General features: G+C 44.2%; 1 protein-coding gene across 4 annotated transcripts in view; it reads right to left on the minus strand.

The window, feature by feature from the left end:
• DEK (DEK proto-oncogene) overlaps window positions 1–16,657 on the minus strand; it is a 42,672-nt gene extending 26,015 nt beyond the window's left edge. For all 4 annotated transcript variants that reach the window (XR_016234744.1, XR_016234745.1, XM_051832582.3 and 1 more), the window contains exons 1-6: window positions 16,502–16,657; window positions 16,007–16,160; window positions 12,407–12,508; window positions 12,070–12,179; window positions 9,972–10,066; window positions 7,729–7,849 (exon numbers count right to left, since the gene is read on the minus strand). Coding sequence is in view for 2 of the 4 variants with exons in the window: in XM_051832582.3 (XP_051688542.1) it covers window positions 7,729–7,849; window positions 9,972–10,066; window positions 12,070–12,179; window positions 12,407–12,508; window positions 16,007–16,151 (573 nt within the window). In the remaining 2 variants the exon portion in view is untranslated. The remainder of the gene's footprint in view (window positions 1–7,728; window positions 7,850–9,971; window positions 10,067–12,069; window positions 12,180–12,406; window positions 12,509–16,006; window positions 16,161–16,501) is intronic.
• Window positions 16,658–27,698: the final 11,041 nt, after the last annotated feature.

The following is a 27,698-nucleotide window of genomic DNA, read 5'->3' on the forward strand; positions in this document are numbered from 1 at the left end:
AAACCATGCCTTCAAAAAAAGCTTATCATGTAAGAAAATTACTTTATATTAGCCAACAAACTTAATATATGTTTATTTAGGAGAGTTATTTGCTAAATTCTCAAAATGAAAACCGTAATCTTAAATGTTCTAAACACACATACACTGAGAAAATACTATTTATTTCCAAGATTATCTTTTATATTTGATCTATGTTAATTTCTGCAATAAACAGAAACATTATGGTAAAATGCTATAATGTAATCTGAAGGTATAGGTTCAGCATCCCTAACCTAGAAACCTGAAATCCCAAATCCTTCAAACTTGCAATTTTTTGAGCACCAAATGAAAACTGAACGAGGCCAGCGCCACAGCTCACTAGGCTAATCCTCTGCCTTGCGGCGCCGGCACACCAGGTTCTAGTCCCGGTCGGGGCGCTGGATTCTGTCCCGGTTGCCCCTCTTCCAGGCCAGCTCTCTGCTGTGGCCCGGGAGTGCAGTGGAGGATGGCCCAAGTCCTTGGGCCCTGCACCCCATGGGAGACCAGGAGAAGTACCTGGCTCCTGTCATCGGATCAGCGCAGTGCGCCGGCCGCAGCGCACTGGCGGCGGCGGCCATTGGAGGGTGAACCAACGGCAAAGGAAGACCTTTCTGTCTGTCTCTCTGTCTACTCTGCCTGTCAAAAAAAAAAGAAAAAGAAAACTGTACGTGAAAAATTCCATACCTGGGGGAGGGGGGTCAACACTGGTATAGTGGGTAAAGCTGCTGCCTGAAATGCTGGCATCCCATATGTGCACCAGTTCAATTCCTGGTGTTCTGTTTTCCATCCAGCTCCCTGCTGATAGCCTGGGATGGCAGCAGAGGATGTCTGAAGTGCTTGGGTGCCTGAACCTATGTGGGAGATCTGGAAGAGGTTCTCCAGCCAGTTGCAGCCATTTGGGGAATGAACCAGTGGATGTCTGCCTGTCATCTCTTCTTCTCTATAACTCTGCTTTTCAAATAAATAAATCTTAAAATTCCATACCTGGGAGACCCGGAAGCAGCTCCTGGCTTTGGAGCTGCCCAGCTCCAGCTGTTGGGACCATTTGTGGAATGAACCTGCTGATTTAAGACCCACCCTGCCCCCACTCTAACTTTGCCTCTCACATGCATACATATTTTTAAAAATTCCACACCTGACCTCCTATGATGGGTCACATGTAGGCACACTAAAAAATAATGCATAAAATAACCTTCAGGGGGCAGGCTTTGTAGTCCTGTGAGTTAGACTACTGCTTGAGAGACCCACATCTCACAGGGAAATGTTTCATCGTCCCAGCTGCTCTGCTTCTGATCCAGCTCTCTGTTAATGCCAAACACTTGTGCCCCTGCCACCCGTGTTGGAGGCCTGGATGGAGTTCCCAGCTCCTGGCTTGAACCTGGCCCTGGCAATTGGCTGTAAACATGTGGGGAATGAACCACGTACAGAGGACTCTTCCTCTTTTTCTACTTTTCAAGTAAATCAAGTCCTTCAAGTTATGTGTCTAAAATATGTATGATGGGCCTAAGCTGTGTCAGAGTAAGTTAACCTGCCACTTATAACACTGACATCCCAAAAGGGTGCTTGATTTGTGTCCTGGTTGCTCCACTTCCAATCTAGCTCCCGGGTAATGCACCTGGAAAAGCAACATTAGATGGCCCAAGTGCATCCATTTGGGAGACCTGGATGAAAGTTTTGGTTTCTGGGTTCAACCTGGCCTAGCCCTAGCCATTTTAACCATTTGGAGAGTGAACTAGCAGATAAAAGATCTGTTTCTCCCTCTCTGTAACTTTGCCTTTCAAATAAATTTTAAAAAAAATTTTAAATACATATGAAACGAAAGTAAATTTTGTGGTTAGACTTGCATCCCAACTCCAAGATCTCTCACTATGATTAATGTATACACAAATATTCAAAAAAAATCCCAAAACCTGAAAGCACTTCCGGTCCTAAGCTTTTTTTTTTTTTAAAAGATTTATTTATTTTGAAAGTCTGAGTTAGAGAGACGGTAAGATCTTCCATCCAGGGGCTGGCGCTGTGGCGCAGGTTAATCCTCTGCCTACGGCGCACATATGGGATGCCAGTTCTAGTCCCGGTTGCTCCTCTTCCAGTCCAGCTCTCTGCTGTGGCCCAGGAGGGCAGTGGAGGATGACCCAGGTCCTTGGGCCCCTGCACCCACGTGGAGGACCCGGAGGAAGCACCTGGCTCCTGACTTCGGATCGGCACAGCGCCGGTCGTGGCAGCCATTTGGGGAGTGAACCAACGGAAGGAACACCTTTCTCTCTCTGTCTATAACTCTACCTGTCAAATTAAGAAAAAAAAAAAAAAATCTTTCATCCACTGTTTGTTTCCCCAGATGACTGCTAACAGATAGCACTGGGCCAGGCCGAGGCCAGGAGTCAGGAGCTTCTTCTGAGGCTCTCAGGTGAGTAGCAGAGGCCCAAACACTTGAGCCATCTGCCACTTTTTTTTTGACAGGCAGAGTGGATAGTGAGAGAGAGAGACAGAGAGAAAGGTCTTCTTTTTTCCGCTGGTTCACCCCTCAATGGCTGCTATGGCCAGTGCACTGCGCTGATCCGAAGTCAGAAGCCAGGTGCTTCCTCCTGGTCTCCCATGCGGGTGCAGGGTCCAAGCACTTGGGCCATCCTCCACTGCCTTCTCGGGCCACAGCAGAGCGCTGGCCTGGAAGAGGAGCAACCAGGACAGAATCCGGTGCCCAACTGGGACTAGAATCCAGGGTGCCGGCGCTGCAGGCAGAGGATTAGCTTATTGAGCCATGGTGCCGGCCAATCTTCCACTTTTTCCTAGGCCATTGGCCAAGATCTGGATCAGAAGCAGTACCTGCTATACAACGCCAGTTCCCCAAATATTTTAGATAAGGCATATTCAGTCTATATTCATTTCAATAACGTATGCGGTAACTTTGGCAAGTTTCCATGAAACTAGAAGAACCCACAAGTTCATTCTCTCTCAGGAACTTCCAGTCTTCTAGGGGTCTGTCCCCTGACACAAAAATTAACATCAAGTAGGTACTATGCATCAGGCTCTCTACAAACCAACCACTGGATAACCCTCAGCTTGCCCAGACAACCCACTCTTCCATGCCAGAAAGCAGCCATTCTGGTTACTCCAGAAATTTTAACCTAGGGGACCAATCAGACATTTCCCAGGGGCAGGCATTTGACACACGATTTAACAAAACCAGAATGCCTAGGCTGAAGTCCTGATTCTTCTCCAGATTCCAGCTTCAAGTACTTGGGTTCCTGCCTGACTCAGACTGTATTTCCAGTTCCTGGTTTTGACCTGGCCCAGCCATGGCCATTGCAGTCATCTGGAGAATGACCCAACAAATGGATAGGAGATCTCTCTCTGCCTTTCTCTGTAAGAAACACCCTTGACTATATACAGATACCCTCTCTATGTTAATTATTACTATTACCAGGACCCTAATCCATTTTAGATAAATTCTTTGATAACATTGTTTGTAGAAAAAAGTTACTCTTATACTCCAAATTTCAACTGTATTTAAAAAGTAAAATCCTTCACCATTTCAGTTCAGGGACCAGATGCAGTTAATAAGGGCGCTGGTTCAAGTCCCGGCTGCTCCTCTTCCAATCCAGCTCTCTGTTGTGGACTGGGAGGGCAGAAGAGTCCTTAGGCCCCTGCACCCACATGGGAGACCAGGAAGAAGCACCTGGCTTCTGGCTTTGGATCTGCACAGCTCTGGCAGTTGTGGCCATTTGGGGAGTGAGGCAATGGATGGAAGACCCTTCTCTCTGTCTCTTGCTCTGTCTATAACTCTACCTCTCAAATAAATAAAATCTTCAAAAAAAAAAAAAAAAAAGAATCTATATATACAATGAATAATATGGTAACTGGAATGGCTGTTGAATAAATCTATGACAGTATTTCAAAAAGTTAATGGAAAATGAAATTAAAAGGTAAGTTGATTCTGGTGCCAAAAAAATGTGAAATTCATGCATACAATGGACCTTCACAAGACTCACAGAAAATGAACATTAAGAAAAACTATGTGTAGATTTTTGCAACAAAAGAATTTTAAATCAATTTCTATGAACTTTTTGAAGTACCTTTATATACCGGGAAGTGAAACAATGTTAATGTTAAATTACTCAAGCAACTAATCAAGACAATGCAACTCAAAAAAACAAAGAAGGGACCGGTGCCACAGCTCACTAGGCTAATCCACCTGTGGCACTGGCACCAAGGATTCTAGTCCCGGTTGGGGCACAGGATTCTGTCCTGGTTGCTCCTCTTCCAGGCCAGCGCTCTGCTGTGGCCCGGGAAGGCAGTGGAGGATGGCCCAAGTGCTTGGGCCCTGCACCCGCATGGGAGACCAGGAAGAAGCACCTGGCTCCTGGCTTCGGAACAGCGCAGCGCGCCGGCCATAGCGGCCATTTGGGGGGTGAACCAAAAGAAGGAAGACCTGTCTTTCTCACTAACTCTGCCTGTCAAAAAAAAAAAAAAGAAGGGACTTCAAAAACAAAAGCGTACAGGTTCTGAAACAGCTAAATCTATTACTTAGAATCTAGAGTTAATGGCCTCACCTCTTTCTGGGAACAAAACCCAATTAATAATAAAAGAAGAAATACAATAGGATAGCAGTGATAATTGCGTTAATTTTAAAATTATAAGAGAAGAAGTAATGCGTTTACAGCATTTTTCTTAAGTGATACAAGACTCTGGTTTAGCACAGCATAGCACAGCAAAGAGTTTGAGTTTTATACAGATTACTGATTACAAAAGGGTCAAACATGAAAAACAGAATGTTAAGATTTCATAGGAACAGATAAAACAGTGAATCTCAAAGTGTGGTTCAAGGACCTTGGGGTTTCCTGAGAACTTCTGAGGAGTCTATAAGGTCAAAGCTATTTTTGTAAATATACCAGATCATTTATTTGCTCTTTTCACTGTGTTGCCTTTTGCACTAACTGAACAAAAGCAAAGATGGGTAAAACCACTGGAACCTAGGTACTAATCAAGGTAACAAAATGCAGTAGTCTTTTATTATTCACAATACACCGGCAGCAACAACAAAAACATGCTTCACTTAAGAATGCCTTTGATGAAGCAGTAAATACTAGCTGTATTAACTCTCAACCCTTGGGTACGTATCTTTAAAATATATGTGACAGATGGGAAATATAAATAAAGCACTTTGGTTATATACCTTTATTTTCTCAAGGAAAAACATCTGCGCAATTATGATTTGTGAGCTAAATTAGCAACTGTTTCTATGGAACACCATTTTTTGTTTAAACACTGACAAACATGGCTATTCATCTTTAGGTATTTGACAGATATGCTCTCATGAGAAATCTCACAATTTCACATGGAAATCAGAATTTTAGAAAATGCTTATCTGCTATCATGAACCTAACAGCTTCTTGTCATCTAAATATTTTTCTGATGAGATGTTTAGATTAATGAATGTGACAGGGCAGCCAGCCAGAGATCTCCCATTTGCTGGTTCACTTCTCCAAAAGCCTGCAATGGCTGAAACTGGAATCAGGAACTCAATCCATGCCTCCCACATGGGTGGTAGGTATGCAACTACTTAAGTCATCATCTGCTGCCATCTAGGGTTTGCACTGGCAGGAAGGTGGTATGCTGGGAAGCTGAGAATTAAACCATAGCACTCTGAAGACTGAGAATGAAGGTATCTTAACCACTAGGTAAAACACCTGCCCCTGAATGTAGCTTTCAGGCACTTAATGTTAACCTGTGTTACATTGCCAAGATGTGAATAATTCACGGAAACAATAGTTTCCAAAATAAATATATGTTAACCATACATAAGTAAAAAATTCATGCTCATTAACATGCTTTATCATCTACATTAAACTTTAGAAATAATCTTTAAGAAACTACCATTTGGTGTTACATCAAAAGAAAACCCACAATTATCTGTAAAGAGTTTTAAAGTATTTTTCTAACTACACACCTGCATGAAACTGAATTTTCTTAAGATGCTTTAAGCAAAATGATACACTGTATCATTTGAATGCAGAAGTAAATGAGAGTCAAGTTGTCTTCTCTTGAGCCAAACATTAAAGACATGTGAAAAATATAAAATGCTACTCCTCTAATTTTTTTGAAGTACTATATCATAACAAATGACTTGCTGGCCTTTTAAAATAAAAACTGTTCTTAATTTTAAATACATTAGATGGTCCTAATTAATTTTTTAAAGAATGGTAACAGGGTCCTGAGTCAGTGAGTAAAAATGAATACAAGAAAAAAAAAAATGAATACAAGATAAGCCAAAAAGTTTGTGAAAATTTAATTATAAGGTAAATTTTGGTCCAAAAATCTTTGAAATCATGCAGTTTTTCACAATATGTAATTTTCACTAATATTCTGAAGACCAGTCACATAAACATCCCTTATAACATAGGCAACTTAATAGTTGCTTCTAAGGAAATAGTGATTAACTTGCTCTATGAAATCCTAAAAAAGCAAAAGTGAGAAAATAAAGGTAATCTCCTGTCTTTCAAGTCAATCTTTTATTTTTGAATTCATTTATTTGAAAGGTAGAGTTAAAGAGAGACAGAGTGGGGAAGAGATCCTCCATCTGCTAGCTTGCTCCCCAAATGACCAAAACGGCCAGGGCTGGGCTGGGTCGGGCAGAAGCCAGGAGCTCCTTCAGGGTCTCCCATGTATGCTCAGGGGCCCAACCACTTGGGCTGTCCCCTGCTGCTCTCCCAGGCACATCAGCAGGTTAACTGAATCAGATGTGGAGCAGCAAGGATTCAAATTGGTGCCCATATGGGATGCCTGAGCTGCAGGCGGCAGCTTTACCCACCATACCACAGCTCCAGCCCTTCAAGTCAATCTTAAACCCCCCAAATCATCATACTCCTTGGGTTTGTTGCTGCACAGAAAAGTAAAACCTTGGCCATCCTTTCCTGTCCTAATCCATTAAGCTGTGATCAGGACCAAGGGCAGGTAGAAACACAGTCCAAGAGGTATTTTCTGTGTTCTCTGCCCTTGTGGGATGGTACTCCCTTCAGCTAGGCCTGCTGGACCTCTTCATGCTTACTCTCCTATCAAAATGAGGAAAGATATAAAAACACACTGACAGGCCTAAAACAAACTGAAAACACAGGGTCCTATTAGTATTACCTCAACAGCTATTTCTAGTCAGCAATGTCAGAGTGGGAAATTAGAAGGCCATTTTACTTTCCTGTCCATCTCCGGGTGCTGTGCTGAGAATGAATACTGGAAACCTAATCCAGGAAACTTGTTAAGGATCAGCTTTCTATAAAGTCACTTTTTCATAACCTTAGTTGTCCAAGACCCAAGAAATTATCCAGTTCTAATATACCCCCATCTTGTCTTCCCTGATTATAGACAATACTCTTCCCTAAGCCCAAGCCCTCATCCTTAACCCAACCTGTTTCTCTCCTCCCGGTGCCTTCCAGATACATAATCCTGGACGATTACTTTTTATTTTCTGATCTGGCTGGCACAAGTTACTTTAAAAAAAACCTTATATCCTTTATTATCCAATATGAGGGAACATATCCCAGGGTCTTCTATACTATTTCTGTCACAAAATTGTTAAATATGTCAATGGAAGGCCTATTCTTGAGATAGGTCACAGTACTGAATATCAACTGCTCAACCAAGTAAACGACTATTTCATAGTCAAGAGAAAGTAGAGGCTATAAATGATTTGTTAATAAAGACAGTAAAATAGATCCTTACTTTGCCAGAAGGCTTCGGATGCATTAAGAAATTCAAGATCCTCTTCACTAGTTCACTATTTACACCTGATCTCTCCAAATCAAGAACCTCGCAGATGCTCTTTAACATGGCATTTCTAAATCTGAAACAAAAGAAACCAGTGATTATCTAGATTATAAACAATCTCTACAATAAAGACAACAGCCAATCAAATTCGATCAGTTATATATGATTTAAAAACAGCCAATGTTTCTCCGAATTCTACTCTTAATAACTGACTAGTGCACAGCCAGACATGATCATTAAGAATAACTAATTAATGGGATTATTTCTTAGCTAGGCATTTTAGGTTTAATGTAAGATGACATGTCTCTTGTTCCAAACTGATTTCCTAAAGTCTGACAATCAGGATACGAATCCCCTTTTGAAATGTTTAGTTTGTTGGTATTTATTTAGAAATGCTAGGATGCTAATGTTAAAAATACAAAGGAAAAATTTTAATCATTAAAATAAGCAATATAAAAGTAGGGGCCAACATTGTGGTGTAGCAGGTAAAAGCGACATCCTGCAATGACAGCATACCCTGAGTGCAGGTTCATGTCCTGGATGCTCTACTTCTGATCCAGCTCCCTGCTAATGGCCTGGGAAAAGCAGCAAGATGACCCAACTCCTTGGGCTCTCTACCCACATGGGAGACCTGGAAGAAGCTCCTGGCTTCAGCTATGTACACCCATAGCTTTTGTGGCCATCTGGGGAGTGAACCCCCAGATGCAAGATCTCTGTCTCTCCCTCTCTCTTTCAAATAAATAAATAAATCTTTTTTTAAAAAGGCAGTATATAATTAATCTTAAATTCATTAAAAAAAATTAAAACTTTTCAAGAGTCCAGCATTATGGCATAGCAGGTTAAGTCTCCACCTGAGATGCCGGCATCCTATATGGATGCCAGTTCGAGATCCAGCTGCTCCACTTCTGTTCCAGCTCCTTGCTAATAAGCCTGGGAAAGCAGCAGGGGATGGCCCAGGTTCTTGAACTCCTGCACACACACGAGAGACCCAAAAGAAGCCCTGGCTCCTGGCTTCAGCTGGGCCCAGCCTTGGCCACTGTGGCCATTTGTGGAGTGAATCAGCGGATGGAAGACTCTATCTAACTCTGGCTTTCAAATAAATAAATAAAAAATAAATCTTTAAAAAAAACCTTTCCAATACTATAAATTCATGTACCTGGTAATTCCTGTAGGTCGTAGTTAAACAAGGCATTCAATAAACAAGCAGCTCTACAATTAATACATCTTGCTTATACTGTGAAGGGCATTGCTTCTATCAAAATGATGAGCATCAAAACAACTGAAATGCTTAAAAAGGAAGAGATTGGCTGATGGGATAGAGATGGGAAAGATTTTTCTTTATATTCCTTTCAGGCTTTTTGAATTTTGGACTCTATAATTAACCTGTTAGTATTATTATTCTAAGAAATAAAAATTTAAGTTTTCAATAATCTTGCGAGTCAATATTTATTGGAGGCCGGCGCCATGGCTCATTTGGTTAATTCCCCGCCTGCGGCGCTGGCACTCCGGATTCTAGTCCCAGTTGCACCTCTTCCAGTCCAGCTCTCTGCTGCGGCCTAGGAAGGCAGCAGAGGATGGCCCAAGTGCTTGGGTCCCTGCACCCACATGGGAGACCGGGAGGAAGTACCGGCCCCTGGGTTCAGATCGGCGCAGCGCCGGCCGTAGCAGCCATTAGGGGAGTGAACCAGCCAAGGGAAGGAAGACCTTTCTCTCTAACTCTGCCTGGCCAAAAAAAAAAAAAAAAAAAAAAAAAAATATTGGAAAGTAATGGACATCTCAAGTTAACTGCTATGAAGACAATTCAAATTTTGTCATTTAAGGGCAAGTACTGTGGTTTAGCAGGTTAAGATACCAATTTCCCGTATCAGTGCCTATTTGAGTGCTGGCTGCTCTGCTTCCAATACAGCTTTCTGCTAACGCATCCTGGGAGGCAGCACATGACAGCTCAAACACTTCGGTCCTGCCACCCATGTGGGACACCTGTCTTCAGCCTCGTCCATCCCGGCTACTAGGGGCATTTGGGGAGTGAACCAGCAGATGGAATATCTTTGTCACTGTGCCTTTCACGTTGATGAAAACAACTAAGGAAAACAAAAAAAAAAAACACCTCTCTGCAGAGAATCAGCAATCTACTGAAAACAGATCATTTTTAAACAGTAAGCACACTGATGAAAATGATATTCATAAAAATAACTTACTTTTTCAACATTTCTTCCTTCTTTTTATACTGAATACTTCCTTTTTCAAATGGAAAACCACTAAACTGACCCACATTCTTCTTTAATGAGGATACCTGCAAAAGTTTATTATCTACATAAGAAAATATGTATGTACACAAGAAAATATTCTAAGCCAATTGAAAGCCAACATCATTATTCATGTTTTAAAGGTACAGTATTGGTTGATTCAACATTTTTTCAACATTTCTTGTTCAAAGTTGAAAAATATATTTTCTGCTAATATATTAACATTATAAACAGCCTACAAACTTAATTCTTAGAAAATGACTGAATGAATTTCTATCTGTGAATTTTTTTAAATTTATTTTTATTTGAAAGGCAGGGTTGTGGGGGCAGGGAAATCTTCCATCTGCCAGTTCACTCCCCAAATGGCCACAATGGCTCCAGGAGCTGCTTCTGGGTCTCCTACATGGGTACAGGGGTCCAAATACTTGGACTGTCTTCTACTGACTTCCCAAATGCATTAGCAGACAGCTGGATTGGAAGTGGAAGAGCAGGGACTCAACCTGGCACCCATATGGGATTACGGTGTTATAGGCAGTAGCCCTACTTGCTGTAACATCAGCCCTGGGCCAGGCGCTGTGGCGTAGCAGGTAAAGCTGCCGCCTACAGTGCTGGCATCCACAGGATGCCAGTTCAAGTCGTGGCTGCTCACTTCCGATCCCGCTCTCTGTTATGGGCTGGGAAAGCAGAAGATGGTCCAAGTGCTTGGACCTGTGCACCCACATCGGAAACCCAGAGGAAGCTCCTGGCTTCAGACTGGCACAGCTCCAGCCGTTTTGGCAAACTGGGGAGTTGAACCAATGAAGGAAAATCATCTCTCTCTCTCTCTGCCTCTGCCTCTCTGAACTCTGCCTTTCAAATAAATAAATCTTTAAAAAAATAAACACAATACCAGTCCAACACATTTAATTCTAATAACATCAAACTTTATTTTACTCTTGTACAATCCAAAGTTCCTTTAATTATATAGAATATTAAACTATAGGTACAGCATAATCAGTATTTTGGCAAAGAATAACCACCTAATATATTTCAAATTTGCTATCGAAAATATAAGACAGGTGCCAGCGTTGTGGTGTAGCAGGTAAAGCCGCCACCTACAACACCAGTATACCAAATGGGTACTGGTTCAAGTCGCAGATGCTCCATTTTCTTTTCTTTTCTTTCTTTTTTTTAAAGATTTATTTATTTCTTTGAAAGTCAGAGTTACACACACAGAGAGAGAGGCAGAGAGAGAGAGAGAGAGAGAGAGAGAGAGAGAAAGAAAGAGAGATCTTCCATCCTTCCCAGATGGCCGCAACAGCCGGAGCTGTGCTGATCCGAAGTCAGGAGCCAGGAGTTTCTTCCGGGTCTTCCACACGGGTTCAGGGGCCCAAGGACTTGGGCCATCTTCTACTGCTTTCCCAGGGCATAGCAGAGAGCTGGATTGGAAGTGGAGCAACGAGGACTAGAACCAGTGCCCATATGGGATGCCGGTGCTTCAGGCCAGGGCGTTAACCCGCTGAGCCACAGCGCCAGCCCCCCAGGTGCTCCATTTTCAACCCAGCTCCCTGCTAATGTGTCTGGGAAAGCAGATGGTAGCCCAAATGCTTGGGCCCCTGCTACCTACATGGGAGATCTGGAAGAAGCTCCTGGTTTTGGCCTGACCCAGTCCCAGCCATTACAATCACCTGGGGAATGAACCCATGGATGGAGATCTCTGTCTCTCCTTCTCTGTGACTCTCAAATAAATAAATCTTAAAAAAGATATCTAGACAATAATTTATTCTGAATAGCCAGAATATCCAAAACATAAATTTCTTCTCACACCTTGGAAGTTCAAAACCATCAGTTTGGATTTCATAGTTCAAAATTTTCACTTGGAGTAACAACTACAGTACAGACATAGCTATTACAATCATAATTGCTAACATTCAGTTATGTGTCTATAATAAGTCATTTAACAAGTATGTTGCAGTTTCCTCATCTGTTACAGAATTAATTTATGCTTCTATTGTAAAGTATTTTAATATGCAAATATAAAGTAGGCTAAATAAATAAAAAAAGGTCTTACTGTGCCTGGTCTATTGTAAAGCAGCTTGTGTAGATTTCTAAGTTCATCTGTTTTCTTCTTACTCAGAAAGAAATGTATCCTTTCAATTTCACAAAGTTTCTGCCCCTTTCCTAGGGAAAAAAATACTGCAATCAAATACTCATTATAAATTATTACTATATCTACTAACCTAATTTAATGAAAATTACTTTTATAGCATAATTTATATAACTTTATTCTAACTGGGCAAGTAAAATTATACTTACTAAACACATAACCCACTAAGCACTGCTAACTATTATTCATGTACATTTAGGCATTTTTGCCATAAAACAGAAGGAACACAGAATAAACTTACCTTGTGCAATTGTAAATGGCTCCCTTTGTAAGGAAGAGACTTGCATTGTCAACCTCTCTACTTTCTTCTTTTCCCTCTTGCCTTCCACGATGAGACTCTTTTCTAGAAATTAAGTTAATATTTCTTAAATAACACAAGGCTTAAAAAACATATTAACTTGATTGAATAACAGTGTAGAAAAAACATCCCCCAAACCTAGTACCTTCCTCTTTTCCTGAGCAGGTTCGAGAAGCTAACATAAAAATGAAATCACTTGTTAAGCAAATCAAGTTTTTTTTTAGTGTAACATTTCACTTTATCTGGCAACTCACAGGGACTGTTTAAAAAAATCAGAACATAAACATTTATATAACTACAATGATTAAGAAGGGACAAAGCCTCATCCCTTTATCTGTGAAAAATTATCACTAAGTGTATAAATTTAGACCTACTTCTATTGTGTTTCACAGCTTGCTATATATCAGAAACAGCAAGTTTCAGCTGCAGTATAAAAGCTTCAAAAAATAAACAGATTAGTTCTAATTTAGTATGCTGATAAGAGACAAAAACAAGGAAATCCAGGCAAAACAGACTGGAGTTACTGAGTAAGACAAAATTCTGCAAGTTTACATCTACTGTGATCAATAGGATGGCATTACTTTGTGATTTAGTAAGTAATTTTTGTAATGATTGTTATATCACTCTGAAAAGTTAAACTGTCAGGCTACTTAAACATGCTACTGTAAAATTAAAAATATTAAGCTTGATTTATCAAAAATCATTTATCTATTGACTGAAATAAACTCAGAGGAAAGTGTCTGGTGTGACAATAAAGATGTTGCTTGGAATGCCTGCAGTTCTTATCACAGTTCAAGGATTCAAGGCCCAGCTCCACTACCAAGTCCAGTTTCCTGCTAATGTACACTCTGAGAGGCAGCAGGTGATGCTTCTTGTAGTTGGGTCCCTGTCACCCATGTGGGAGAACCAGTTGCAGTTTCAGGTTCCTGGCTTAGGCCTGGCACAGCCCTGACTGTTGTGGGTATTTAGAGAGTGAACCAGCAGAAGGGAGATCTTTGTCTCAGATTTTCAAGCAAATAAAATTTTCTTTTTGACAGGCAGAGTGGACAGTGAGAGAGACAGACAGAGAGAAAGGTCTTCCTTTGCTGTTGGTTCACCCTCCAATGGCCGCCGCGGCCGGCACACTGCGCTGATCCGATGGCAGGAGCCAGGTGCTTCTCCTGGTCTCCCATGGGGTGCAGGGCCCAAGCACTTGGGCCATCCTCCACTGCACTCCCGGGCCACAGCAGAGAGCTGGCCTGGAAGAGGGGCAACCGGGACAGAATCCGGCGCCCTGACCAGGACTAGAACCCGGTGTGCCAGCGCCGCAAGGCGGAGGATTAGCCTAGTGAGCCGCGGCGCCGGCCAAATAAAATGTTTTTTAAAAGGAAACAAAGTTAGATAAATAAGACTCCCATAGGCATACTGCTGAAGATCCTCTCATTCATAAGAAGATGCCTGTTTTGTACAAAGAAGCATTTGAAATTAGGAAGGGGTAATTAAGACACTTTTGAAAAAGATCTCATCAACTTGGAAAATGAGACAGATATTATACTCTAATGTAAAAGATGAAAAAACACCGTAAGAAACAAATGAAAGTTCTGATTTGATGTTATTTGTAGACTAGTGAAAAAGGATCAAAACACTGGTGCTGGCTTTGAAGGACAGGTAATTTTTGGCGTTGTAAGGATTTGCACAAAAACAATGTCAGGAGAAAATACCAACAGGTGTATACTGCAAATGGTGTACAGAATGAAGGGCAATCTCTACAAAAGAACAAGCAACCCCATTTATCACTCATCATCCTCTCTAGGATTTAAACCATCCACTTCCTTCTGATTGTCATCCAGGAACCAAGGACTTCCTAGTCTACCTCCAGGCAGAGCTTCACTCTCAGATTCCTATCAGCTAATATATGCCTGCGGGCCACCTGAACAGCTCCACCTCATGTCCTACAGGCACCCAAATTCAACACATCCCAAACAGAAATCATCTCTAGACTTGCCCACCTGAAAGAATTTTGTTGCAGAAAACAGTAATACCAGCCACAAAATTGACAAAGAAACCCACGAGTCATCTTTTGCTAGTCATTTCTCTCAAACCTCCCACTCCACACACAACCACTGCCAATTTGAGCTTTAACAGACTTCATTAATTTCACTGCCTTGCTTCCAAGATGCCTCAGTACTAAACACCCATGGCTAAGCATAATAAAACTTTCACAATTCTAGTTGTCCCACAAACATCTCAAATGAGATGAAACATAACTGTAAAATGGTTACGGGATAAACTTAACAAAATCCTGTTTAAATACAGCACAATTTATTCACCTACAACAGAACACAGAGTTCTGTGAACTACCCCCAGTGCCTCAAGCTCTGGCCACTCGTATTTATCTGCCTTCTCCAATTTTCTTCCTGACAAAATTCACCATCCCAGCTCTGGTCCCCCAACCGAAAAGAAAAAAATTAAAGTGCTAAGAGAGTAGCTAGTAGCAAGATACTGCAACCAATTTGCATTTCCTTTATAATTTGTACTATTAAGCAACAGGGCACACTAAGTTATAATTAAAAGCCGTGCTGTACTTAAATATGAACAGCCTCCTTTCTCAGGGCACACACCACTGTAAACAGACAAAAGGCCTACCACTCAATGTTCCACGGACTATGTTTACAAAGACCCTGACAGTTAAACCTGGCTTTGGGAAGAGAACACAACCTCTTCCCAAGTTGGGGTGAGCTGCAGCCATTAAAAAAAAATAATAATAAAAAAATAAAACACACCCTACACCGGGCTAACAGCAAAGAACTCGGATTTCTACAGCTGGCAACATCAGCAAGAGGCACGGCAGCCAGCACCTTGGATAAGCGGACACAATTCCTTCCTCTGGGCCTCCAGTGACGCCGTGGTTAACATCGCTCCCCGGCGCTGCAGACTCAGCACCAAAACCGAGACAGCTCTGGGTTCATTTTTAACTTCCTTTCAGAGTGCACTCGTTTCTTGTTTAACTTTCTCGAGTAGCAACAGCTTTCGCTGCTGGCCACAAAGGAACCGAGCTGCAAGTTCAGCAATAAACAAGAGTTTAACATCTTTCTTCCAGGACCAACATGCATAGCTTCTCAAGTCTAAACGAGCGGCCGAACGAGACCTCAGAGTAAGCGCAACAGGCCAAAGACACACGTGCAACGCCAATCAGCCAAACTGCAAGAGTCCTCAGAAAGGGGAGCGCAAAGACACCGACCCGGAGCCTCGCAAACTTGTCAAACCGCGCGAGGAGCCGAGCGGCCGAGAAGTGCGCTACGCACGCCCAAACGCGCGCCTAACCACTGAGAACCATTTACACGACTCCAACGTGTCAAAACCCGCCAAGTCCCAAAGCCAACTACGCCGCTGCTCCACACAAAAACCGACTTCGCATGCACCCCGGCTGGAAAAAAAAATCACTCCAGTTCATCGTTCCCGAGGTCCAGAACAGCAAAGACAACTGCTTCCTAGGGAAGGGGGCCAAAAACGGAAACCAGCACTTGGGTCTGCAAAAGCCATAGCCAGGGACCTTCCTCCCACCTTTCTCCTCCTCTTCATCCTCCTCTTCGTCGTCTTCGTCCTCCTCCTCGCTCTCCTCTCTCGGGCCGGGCATGTCGGGCTCCTTCTCGGACGCGGGCTGGGCGGTGGTGCCCTCTCCCTCCGCAGCGGGAGCCGACGAAGACATACTGAGGACCTGCGGGCGGGCACAGGCCGGCCGTCTCGGTCCTCTGGCTCCAGCCGCGAGGACCGGGCGGCCACCGCCAGCCCGGGGGTGGGGTCTCCTTTCGCGGCCGGGACCGCGGCGCTCCGTGCCCGGGGGCGACTTCCCGCCCGCCGTCCGGGGACTCCCCGAGGCGGGAACCCGAGCAGCCCGCCCGCCCGCCGCGCGGCCTGCGCCGCCTCCGGCCCGAGCCGCCCGCCACCCGCCCCGCGTCCCCTCCCCCGCCCCAGGCCGCCGTCCCGATGGCCGCGTCCCTCCCCCGTCGGCCTCGGCTGGGGCGGTCGAGGCCTCCCGTCCCCCGCCGCGGCCCTCACCGCGGGGTCCCGGCCGCCGCGGGCCTGGCGCGCGAGCTACAAGGAGGCTCCGGGAGGCTCCGGAGGCCCACAGTGAGGCGAAGGCGTGCGGGCCGCGGTCTGGCGTGACGCTCGCGCCGCCCGCTCCGCTTCCCCGAATCAACAAGACTTTCAAAATGGCGGTTCGGGAAGGAGAGCGGGAATGCGGCGGCCAATCAGGGCGGCGAGCCGGAGTTGGCGGGCGCGCGGCGGCGGGGCGGGGCGGGGCGGCGCGGGCGCCTCCGCGGGAAGCCCGGGCGGGGCGGCGAGGGGGCTCCGGCCGCGGGCGAGGGCGGGCTCCGGGCGCTGTCACCCGAGGGCCGGCCCGCCGCGGCCGTGGCTGCGGCGACGGGCGGCGAGCCGGCGGGAACGGGAGGACGCTAGGGGGCCTGCGTGTTTATTGTCTCGGCGGGTCGTTCCCGGAAAGGACGCGGAGCGGCCCTGGGCCGGGAGGGGGCGGCTGAGGAGAGGACCCTTGGGAGCCCCCCGGAGTCGCTGCCGACGTGTGGGACAGGGGTGGAGGGGGCTACTTGTGTCCCAGAGCTCGTGCTGGGGAAGACTCGCCACGGAGGGACCTCATCGCTCGTAAGATGCCGCGAGCGAGAACGCCCTTAAGGTTCACACCGCCAGGGGCGTAAATAAATCCACATATTTATACACCAGTAAATGCAGACCAAGTAGTCTCTCTCCCTCTCTCTCTCTCTCTCATTTTAATTACATTTGCCTGGAATGGACTCTTAGACATATGCTTTGGATCTTCTCTGTACCTTTTTGTGCCCCTAACCAAAACATAAGAAATCCTGTCATTTTTTTATAAGATTTATTTATTTAGTTGAAAGAGTTCTGGGAGGCAGAGAGAGAGGTCTTCCATTAGCTGGTTCACAACCCCCAGTGGCTGAAACGGCAGGAGCTGAGCTGATCCGAAGCCAGGAGCCTCTTCCGGGTCTCCCACAGGGGTGCAGGGGCCCAACGACTTGGGCCATCTTCTGCTTTCCCAGGCCGCAGCAGAGAGCTGGATCAGAAGTGGAGCAGGGGCCCGTGCTGTGGCGGAGCCCATAAAGCTGCCTCCTGCAGTGCTTGCACTGGTTCAAGTCCCAGCTGCTCCAGCAAAATTGGTCCAGCTCCAGCCTTTGTGGCCATTTGGGGTGTGAACCAGTGGATGGAAAATAATCTCTCTCTCTCTCCCTCTCTCTGCCTCTCTGTCATTCTTTCAAATAAATAAATAAATCTTAAAAAAAAAAAAAAGTGAAACAGCCAGGACTCAAACCAGTGACCGGATGGGATACAGGCATTTGCAGGCCAGGGCATTAACCTGTTGCACCACAGCACCAGCTCTTTCTACCCCTCTCTTCTTTTGTTTGCTTCTGGGGCCTGCTGCCTCTCCACTCCCACACAGCAGTCAAGGTGATCTTTTAAAAAAGAGAACAGATTGGGCACTCTCTTGTTTAAAATTCTCTAATGGCTGTTCATCATACTCAGAATCAAATCGAAAATCTTTCTGACAATCTGACACTTTGTTTCAGCCACACAAGCCTCCCTGGATGCTCCTCCATGAGGCCAAGTTCATTCCCACTTTGGGACTTTGTACTTCACCTTTCTGCTAGGACTGCTCGTCCTTTCCTCACATCCTTTAGCTCTCTGCTCAAGAGCTTCTCCCCAAACTCCATTACTATTTCCATACCATTTTTCCTTCTTTCATTCAAAAACATTAATTAAGCCCTTGGCCTCTACCCATCACTAAGAGCTAGGGCAGGACCAACGGCCTGCCCTCTTGAGGCTTATATTCTAGTTGACATTAGTAAAGCAGGTTAAAGGAGATAGAAAGTACCCACAGGGTGGATGGGACTTTATTTTATATATTCAGTGATTAAGGAAGGTCTTCTTAATATTTGAAAAGAGATCTTAAGGAAATGAGCAGTGGAGACAGAGTAGATATAAAGAATTCAGTATAGACTGTGAGATATCGGAGTCAGTGAGAAGCATGATGACTTGGGGTTTGGAATTCAAGGGTTGCAGGAACAGAATTAGCTGTCTGCTGAGACGAGAAAGTCTTCAGGGGATGGGGATAGCCACCTCACCCCTTCCCCCCAGTGGTAGGTGTCGGAGACCAAAGCCAGTTTTGTTTAGACATGTAAGGTTTAAGATTCCTGTTCACATCTAAATGGAGATTCAGAATAGACAGTTGAATGAGTCTGACATTCAAGGAGAGAAGCTGTAGCTTTAAATATAAATCAACACATAGATGGTATTTAAAGTCCTGAAACTAGCAGTGAATAGATAGTGATGGGGAGTGAATGTTTCCAGTTGATGTTTAGAAGATCAGGAGAGGAACGGGAGCAGCAAAGGAGATGAGAGATGACTAGACAAGCCAATGTCCCAGAAGCCAAGTAACAGAGTATCTTCTGAGGGGAGAGGGACGAATTGCTAAAATGCCTTGTGACAGGAGAACTAAGAATTCTCCGTCTGTAACTCTGCCTCTTAAATAAATGAATACATTTTAGGGGAAAGAAAACAAAGAATTGGCCACTGGGTATAACAATGCTGTGTCGTCAGTACCACTGAAGAGCCATTTCTGTGTGGTGCTAAGTATAAAGGTGCCAGGAGTGTGGATATGGAGACAGGCAAGGAATGGATTCAGACACTTTCCAGGAAATTTCTCTGAACAGTGTCGCTCCCCCTCTTCGTGGAGGAACGACACAGGACCCTGCGCTGTTCTTTCGTCTGCTCGGCCCTCCCCGGGTTGGCTACTATCCCTTCCACCTCCGTGGAAGGGCAGTTCCCCCTGGCCACATTCCCCACTTCCGCAGGGGAGCGGCACACCACCGGCCGGCTCTCTCGGGGGCTGCACAGGTTCCCTTAGATGTTCCCCTTAGATGTTCCCGGTGCATGCCGTCTCTCTCCTCCTTTATAGTCCTCCTCCGCCAATCCTAACTCGGCTGCCCACACGCCGAGTACGCTGCTCTCCTCCAATCAGGAGCAAGTCCTACAGTTTATTAGCTGAACTGGAGGCAGCTGTGCGGAAGCTGTTTACTTCTCTCCTAGCGCCATATTGTGGGAGAGCAGATGCATAGAATAAGTCTTAATTCCAGTAACTCAGTCTAGTCCGGATTGCTCCCCACAGAACAGAAGAGCAAAATGAGAAGTAGCTCAAAGCAAATGTGGTTTTTACGAAGGGGTTTGTTATTGTGTGTTTGATGAAGGGAGTGAATCCATAGATAAGAGAAGGCTGATGATGCAAGATTGGAGGGGATAGTACCTAGAGCTGACCTAAGGTAGGTGTGCCTGGCTGTGTTTTCCATAAGCAAGTGCTGGGACAATTTGGGGCCCTAGATGTTTATTAGGAGTCAAAACCTGTGGAAGGAAGGGAGAGGAAGCAAGACTGAATAGAACTCGGACTACTGCCTGGTGGTTTTATTTTGGCAATTATTAAAATCTGGTCCTTACATTTTCTCTTATTTTGCCTTTCAGAACTTTCTTTCCCTCCCTCCCTCCCTCCCTCCCTCCCTCCCTCTCTTTTTCTTTCTTTCTTTCTTTCTTTCTTTCTTTCTTTCTTTCTTTCTTTCTTTCTTTCTTTCAATTTATTTATTTGAAAGGCAGAGTTACAGAGAGGCAGAGGCAAACAGAGAGGTCTTCGATTGCCTGGTTCACTCCCCCCATGGCCACAACAGTTGTAGCTGACCTGATCCAAAACCAAGAGTCAGGAGTTTGTTCCAGGTCTTCCCATGTGGGTGCAGGGGCCCAAGGACTTGGGCATTCTTCCACTGCTTTCTCAGGCCATTACAGAGAGCTGGATTGGAAGTGGAGCAGCCGGGACTCAAACCGGTGCCCATAAGGGAGATTGGCACTGTAGGTGGCGGCTTTACCCACTAGGCCACAGCTCCGTCCCCTTTGAGAAATTTTTAACATCTGTAGCACATGTGCATTGCTCTTTCTCTTGCAAAGACACTTCAAAAAGTTCATGGAAAATGGAATTAAAGTATAAGTTTATTTTGGTGCCAAAAATGTGAATCATGCACATGAGGGATCTTCAGAAATTTCATGGAAAAAAATTATGCTTGGATTTAAAAAACTTGGACACCAAATAAACACATCAGGCATATGTGGCATAGTGGGTGGGGCCACCACCTGTGGTGCCAGCATCCCACTTGGGCGTCAATTGGAGTCTCTGCTGCTCCTCTTCTGATCCAGCTCTCTGCTATGGCCTGGGAAAGCAGCGGAGGATGGCCCAAGTCCTTGGACCCCTGCACCTGCGTGGAAGACCCAAAAGAGGCTCCTGGCTCCTGGCTGCGGATCAGTGCAGCTCCGGCTATTGTGGCCACCTGGGGAGTGAACCAGTGGATGGAAAACTCTCTCTCTGCCTCTGTCTTTCTGTAACTCTTTCAAATAAATAAATAAATCTTTAAAAAAATAAATAAAATTATCTTGAAATCCCATTTTCCATTAACTTTTTGAAGTAATCTTGTCTGTGTAGAGCCCTTTATGTACTCATATCTTTCCCAGACTGTAAGTTTCATGAGCATAGACCATGTCTGTGTTTTTATTATTCTCTCTCTCTCTCAGTGCTTGGCATGGTGTCTGACACATAGTAAATATTTTAAAAAAATATTTGTTTAATTGAAATGTATCTCCTTTGGGTTCTTAGACAGTGACATGAGTCTGTCGTCTGGATGCTATTTAGAGACAGTCCAGTAATATCAACTCAGTAAATTAACATGGCTTGAATAAGCCGATGGTCAGATTCTTTTTAAAACCTTGTCATAAATATAAATATAGTGGTGCATTTGGTTCTTCTAAAAACAAAGTCTCATGCTCTATTTTTGGCAGAGTTAGCCAGTGTACTTAGTTTGGTAATTTGAGATTAGGTTTGAGAATATCTGAATGTAGCAATATCCAGTTGTTTGATAATAAACTGGGTAGTCCAACTTGACAATGGCAAGGGAGAATTACTTGAGCTAAGCAGAGAAGGGGAGGGGGAAGAATGTTGTGAGACTTGGAGAATAAAGAAACTATGTGGTTACAAACTTCTGCCCCTAGTAACTAATTTTGTTCTAATTGTTTTAAAGATTTATTTTGAAAGTCAGAATTACAGAGAGAGGGGGAAAGATAGAGATCTTCCATCTGCTGATTCATGCCCCAGACGACTGCAACAGCCAATGCTGGGCCAGGCCAAAGCTAGGAGCCAGGAGCTTCTCCCATGTTTCCCATGTTTGGGCAGGTACCCAAACACTTGGGGCTTTTTTTCCGGCCACTAGCAGAGAGCTGGATCAGAAGTGGAGCAGCCAGGACTTGAATCAGCGCCATGTGGATGCTGGTATTGAAGCTGACAGCTTTACCTGCTACGCCACAATGCCATCCCCGTTGCTCTAAATTTCAAAGGTTTAATGTGTAACATATTTCATTAATATATCTTATCAACTATACCATGTAATGAAACCAAAGAAATAGGGAGGCATAGAGGTTTGGTATTATTTCTTTTGTTTGCTGTAAAATGGGGTGCTCATCTCTGTTGGAGGGAACTTTTCTGCTTGTGGGCCAACAATCAGTTCCTAGGGTATATTCAGTTTCATCAGTATTGGTCACATTTTCATATCAAAGTCAGAAAAATGTTTTCCACTGCAGGTTGGTTAGATACCCTCAATGTCATCACAGGACAGTCAAGTGGAATGGTGTCCTACAAAATAGATATGTCTGACTCCAAGATAGTCCTATAAATCATATTTTACATCTAGAGTTGTACAAATATTTTTTATTATAATTTATTCTTTATTTAAGTGAATTTGCCCCACAGGTTTTAAAAAGTTAATTTTAAAATAAACATGTTTTTACATTAGAAAAAGAAGAAAGATTCAAAGTGGATGCTACCTTCTAATAACTTTTTTTTGAAAAATCATTAGTTATGAAAACAGCATATGAAAGAGGTACCTGTACCGCCATGTTGACTGCAGCTCAATTCACAATAGCTAAAATATAGTATCAACCCAGATGTCCATCAGCTGATGACTGGATAAAGAAAATGTGGCAAATGTACATGATGGAATACTACTCAGCCATAAAAAAGAATGAAATCCTGTCTTTTGCAACAAAATGGATGTAATTGGATACCATTATGAGACCATTATGTTTAGTGAAATAACTCAGCCCCATAAAGACAAATATCAAATCTTTTTCTGATTTGAGATAACTTATGATTATAAAGTAAATTGAAAGTGTGTCATTGCAGAAATTAAAAGAAAAATAAGAAAGGAAGGAAGAAGGAGGATGAGAGGGAGAGAAGGAGGAAAATATCATTATGTTCTTAAAACTGTGGGGCTGGCTCTGTAGAGCAGCTGGTTAACACCCATATGGGCATCTGTTCGAGTCCTGGCTGCTCCACTTCCAATCCAGCTCTCTGCTGTGGCCTGGGAAAGCAGTAGAAGATAGCCCAAGTCCTTGGGCCTCTGCACCTGTGTGAGAGACCCAGAGGAAGCTCCTGGCTCCTGGCTCCTGGCTTTGGATCAGCATAGCTCTCGCTGTTGAGGCCACCAGGGAAGTGAACCAGTGGATGGAAGACTCTCTCTCTCTCTCTCTCTCTGCCTCTGCCTCTCTGTAACTCTGCCTTTCAAATAAATAACTAAATAAATCTTTAAAAAAATAAACCCATTCATCTCTCTAGCAAACCTCAGCCTTTGAGGCCATGCAGAGTTTAGTTCCCAAAGTGTTATATTAATAAGAGGGTGTAAACTTAACCCAATTATGGTGTTTAGAGGTAGAACTCTTAGGTAGTGATTACACTGGGTTATGTTAAAGTGGAACCCCCATGAGTGAATCCTGATAGCTTTAAAAGGAGAGAGACTTTACAGATGTAGACAGACATGCGTGCCCCCTGTCTGTTGCCTTGTGATAACCTGCACCACTTTGGGACTCTGCCAACAAGAACACTTTTACCAAAGACCCAAGCAATGGGACCTACCAGATCACGGATGGTAAACCTCCAAAATTCTGAGCCCAAATCAACCTCTTTTCTTTCTAGAGTAGCCTGCCTCAAGTATTTCATTGCAGAAATGAAAAGCTGACTAATATCTGATTTATTTAATGTCTCAGTTGTCCGCTTTGTGCTTCTGAATATTTGAAGCCATTTTTGGCCTCTCCCTATTTTCAGTTAGTTATATCAAACATTTTGGGTTCTAAACCTCTAAATGGCTCTCAGACCCACCCCTTTTCCTTTCAGCCATATCTGCTCTCAACTAAACTATTACTGATCTGAAGACTCTTTCTTTTCTTACCGAAAAAAAGAGTCCATCAAACAAGAAATAATTTGCAAGTCCTATAGTCTGACTAGTGTCTTCAGTAAACACAGACTAATCTATTAAGACTCAAACATTATCTTCTCAATAATGCATTTCTCATGCATCTGAAGACTCCTTCCCATCACCCCTATATTGTGCTCCCTTAGTACTTTGTTCATATCTTTGTTACAGTACTTATGAAATTGTGTTGTAATTACTTATTCATATGTCTGCCTTTAGGGTTTTGCGTCTTCAACGTCCTTTCTAAAGAATCAGTTCCCCTCATCTTCCTCAAACACCCTTCCACCCTCATTCCCAACCCTGTTGCCACCATCCATACAGTTAAATGAAGAATTATTTATTATTTATGTATTTATTTATTTATTTTGAAAGTGTTAGAGGGGGAGAGAGAGAGATCTCTCATCTGTAATGCTGGGCCAGGCCAAAGCCAGGAGCTTCCTCTGGGTCTCCTGCATGGGTGGTAGGGACCCAAACACTTGGGCTATCTTTTGCTGCTTTTCCCAGGCCATTAGCAGGGAGTTGGATTGGAAGTGGAGCAGCTGGAGTCAAATAAATACCCATATGGCATGCCGGTGTTATAAGCAAGTTCTGTTATGCCACAATGCTCTTTTTTTGTTTGTTTTTAAGACTTATTTATTTACTTGAAAGGCAGAATTACTGAGAGAGAGGGAGAGACAGAGAACTTCCATCCATTGGTTCACACTGCAATGGCCAGGGCTGAGCCAGGCCAAAACCAGGAACCAGGTGAAGCTCCCACATGGGTGCAGGGGCCCAAACACTTGGACCATCCTCCACTGCTTTCCCAGATATAGGAAGAGCCTTTATGCACTATGCCGCAACACTGGTCCTGGTGAAGGACTCCTATATGCAGGTTTTCCATGCTAACTCTGGCCCAAGTAAAGCCAGTTAGTCCCTTTCTGGGAAAATGGAATACAGAGACAGAAAAATTGATTGGTAAAATGGGATCTGCAACATATAGTTAGAAACTATAGGGACACATTTCCTGCTGTGTGGACTAGAAAACCTATGGTGTAGAAAGAGAGACAAAAGAGTGAAGATGAAAGAGAATGGATCAAAATAAGGTAATGTAGGTGTTAATGGTTAAGATGATTGCGTCCGGCATTGGAATTCCTGGGTTTGCCTCCCAGCTTCCGCTCCTGATCCGAGCTTCCTTCTTATGTGTACAGTGGGAAGGAGCAGTGATGGCTCAAATATTTAGGTTGCTGCCACTAATGTGGACGATCTGGATCACATTCCTGGTTCCTAGCTTTAGCCCCCAGGGTCTGGGGCTGTTGTGGTCGTTTGGGGAGTGAACCAGGGGGAGAGAGCTCTCCCTCTTGCTCTTAATTAAAAAATAAAATAAGGTATTATGATGGCTAGTTTTATCTGTCAACTTGACTAGGCCATGGGGTGCCCAGATAGCTAGTTAAACATTGTTTCTGGGTGTGTCTGTGAGGGTGTTTCTCAAGAGATTAGCATTTGAATTGTGGCCTTTCCGTGGTGGACATATGTTACCCATATGTTTGTTGAGGACCAGAATAGAGCAAAGATGTCGTTTGCCTGACTGCTTGAATGAGGGCACTGGGCCTCTCCTGTCTTCAGTGTTCCTGCTTCTTAGGACTTCAGAAATCCACAGCATCAGCTCTCTGGCTCTCAGGACTTTACATTATACCAAACTCTCCTGGGTCTTCTATATGTAGAGGACAGGTTATGGGACTTGTCCAGCTTCATAATCACACTGCCAATACCTTATAGTAGACCTTTGTCTCTCTCTACCTATCTATCTTTATATATATATATGCACATATACATATGTATACATGTCTACATATGAATCTATGATGTATATCTATGTGTATATATACAAAGTTGGCCTTCTTGTGCCTGCAGGTTACACATCCATGGATAAAACCAAAGAATGAAAATGTAGCCAGGCCTAAGTGGTTGTGTTTGTACTGAACATGGACAGGCTTTTTTCCTTGTCCTTTCTTAAACAATACAGTATAGCAGCTATTTAAAAATATTTTATTTATTTTTTTTTAAAGGCAGAGTTACAGAGAGAGGGGGAGAGACAGAGAGAAGGAGAGAGAGGGAGATCTTCCATCAGTAGATGGAAGTTCACTCCCCAAATGGCTGCCATGGTTGGGGCTGAGTCAGGCCAAAGCCAGGAACCAGGAATTTCCTCCAGGTTTACCACATAGGTGCAGGAGCCTAAGTACTTGTTTCATCCTCTGCTACTTTCACAGGCACGTTAGCAGGGAGCTGGTTCAGAAGTGGGAGAGCCTGGACTCAAAGTGGTGCTCATGTAGGATGCTGGAGTTGCAGGCTACGCCCCATTGCCAGCCCCTCTTAGTTTTTCAATCCCAGTACCCAGCAGTTTCCCACTAGTGATGATTCAGTATATCAAGACAGAATGAATAACAAAGCCACTGGGTTCCTTGCTCTGACCTCCTCCTCTCTGCCCCTTCATTTCTTCCTACATTAGCTAAACTGGTCCTCTCAGTTGTGATACCTTGTTTGGCCCAACAGAGAAACCAGACAGTTTAGGAAGTGCCCATTGTTTATTTACTTGAGAGTTACAGAAAGAGAGGGAGCGATAGAGAGTCAGAGAGAGACCTTCCATCCACTGGTTCACTCCCCAAATGGCCACAACAGCAGGAGCTGGGCTGATCTGAAGCTAGGAGCCAGGAGCTGCTTTTGGGTCTCCCTCATGAGTTCAGGGGTCCATGCACTTGGGCCATCTTCCACTGCTTTCTCAGGTCATTGGCAGGGAGCTGGATTGGAAGTGGAGCAGCTGGGACTCCAACCAGCACCCATATGGGATGCCAGGCACAGGAGGCAGAGGCTTAACTAAGTCACAGTGTTGGTCCCATGGAAGTGTCCATTGCTATTCAACCTCCAAATCAGAAATTTATTTGATAAATTTAGAAAAGATCAGGGATTATTGCAAAGTCTCTTTAATGGACATTTGCATTTTCCAAGGCCCTGTTATTAAACTGGTTGAGAATTTAATTCTTTGAAGACTTTAAACTATAACATGACTGTCTCTGAATGATGCCATGCTGCCTTGTTTGTGGAAGAATAAGCAAAAGTTAATGTGCATTTTTCTTTCTTTCTTTTTTAAGATTTATCTATTTATTTGAAAGTCAAAGTTACACAGAGAGGAGAGGCAGAGAGAGAGAGAGAGAGAGAGAGAGGTCTCCCATCCGATGGTTCACTCCCCAATTAGCTGCAACAGCCAGAGCTGCTCTGATTCGAAGCCAGGAGCCAGGAGCTTCTTCTGGGTCTCCCACGCGGGTGCCAAGGCCCAAGGACTTGGGTCATCTTCTACTGCTTTCCCAGGCCATAGCAGAGATCTGGATTGGAAGAGGAGCAGCCGGGACTAGAACCGGCACCCATATGGGATACTGGCCCTTCAGGCTGGGGTGTTAACCTGCTGAGCCACAGCGCCGGGCCCCCAGTGTGTTTCCACGAACTTTTGGAAACTCCTTCACATTATATTGACAGGTGAATGAATGAATGAATGAATGAACGATTGGAATCCCATTTAACAATCCATGCTCTACACTGAAGTAGGGATTATGTCATTCCCGGCTAACGTGTGTTAGTGATACTGGGATGTTGCACGGATCCCTTCCCGTGGATCTTCTCTTCTGTTATTCAGTAAGCTCTGCCCATTGCAAGTGGTTCTCCGTGAGAATTCCCTTTGGATACATCCACCTGCTCCTCCCCAGAACCGAGGCCTGGGTCTCTGCTAGGTGGACACGAAGGCTCCGGGCATGCTCACCAGCGAGCTGTGCTTGCCCAGGTGGCAGGCATCCCCCAGGCTGGCGAAGGCGACTTCGTCCTGTCTTGTGCGGCTGAACTTCTGCTTTCCGAGGCCAATCGAACGT

This window comes from Oryctolagus cuniculus, chromosome 5 (assembly GCF_051225735.1).
Source record: "Oryctolagus cuniculus isolate XC-2025 breed Fujian yellow rabbit chromosome 5, ASM5122573v1, whole genome shotgun sequence".
NCBI classification, from domain to species: Eukaryota; Metazoa; Chordata; class Mammalia; order Lagomorpha; family Leporidae; genus Oryctolagus; species Oryctolagus cuniculus.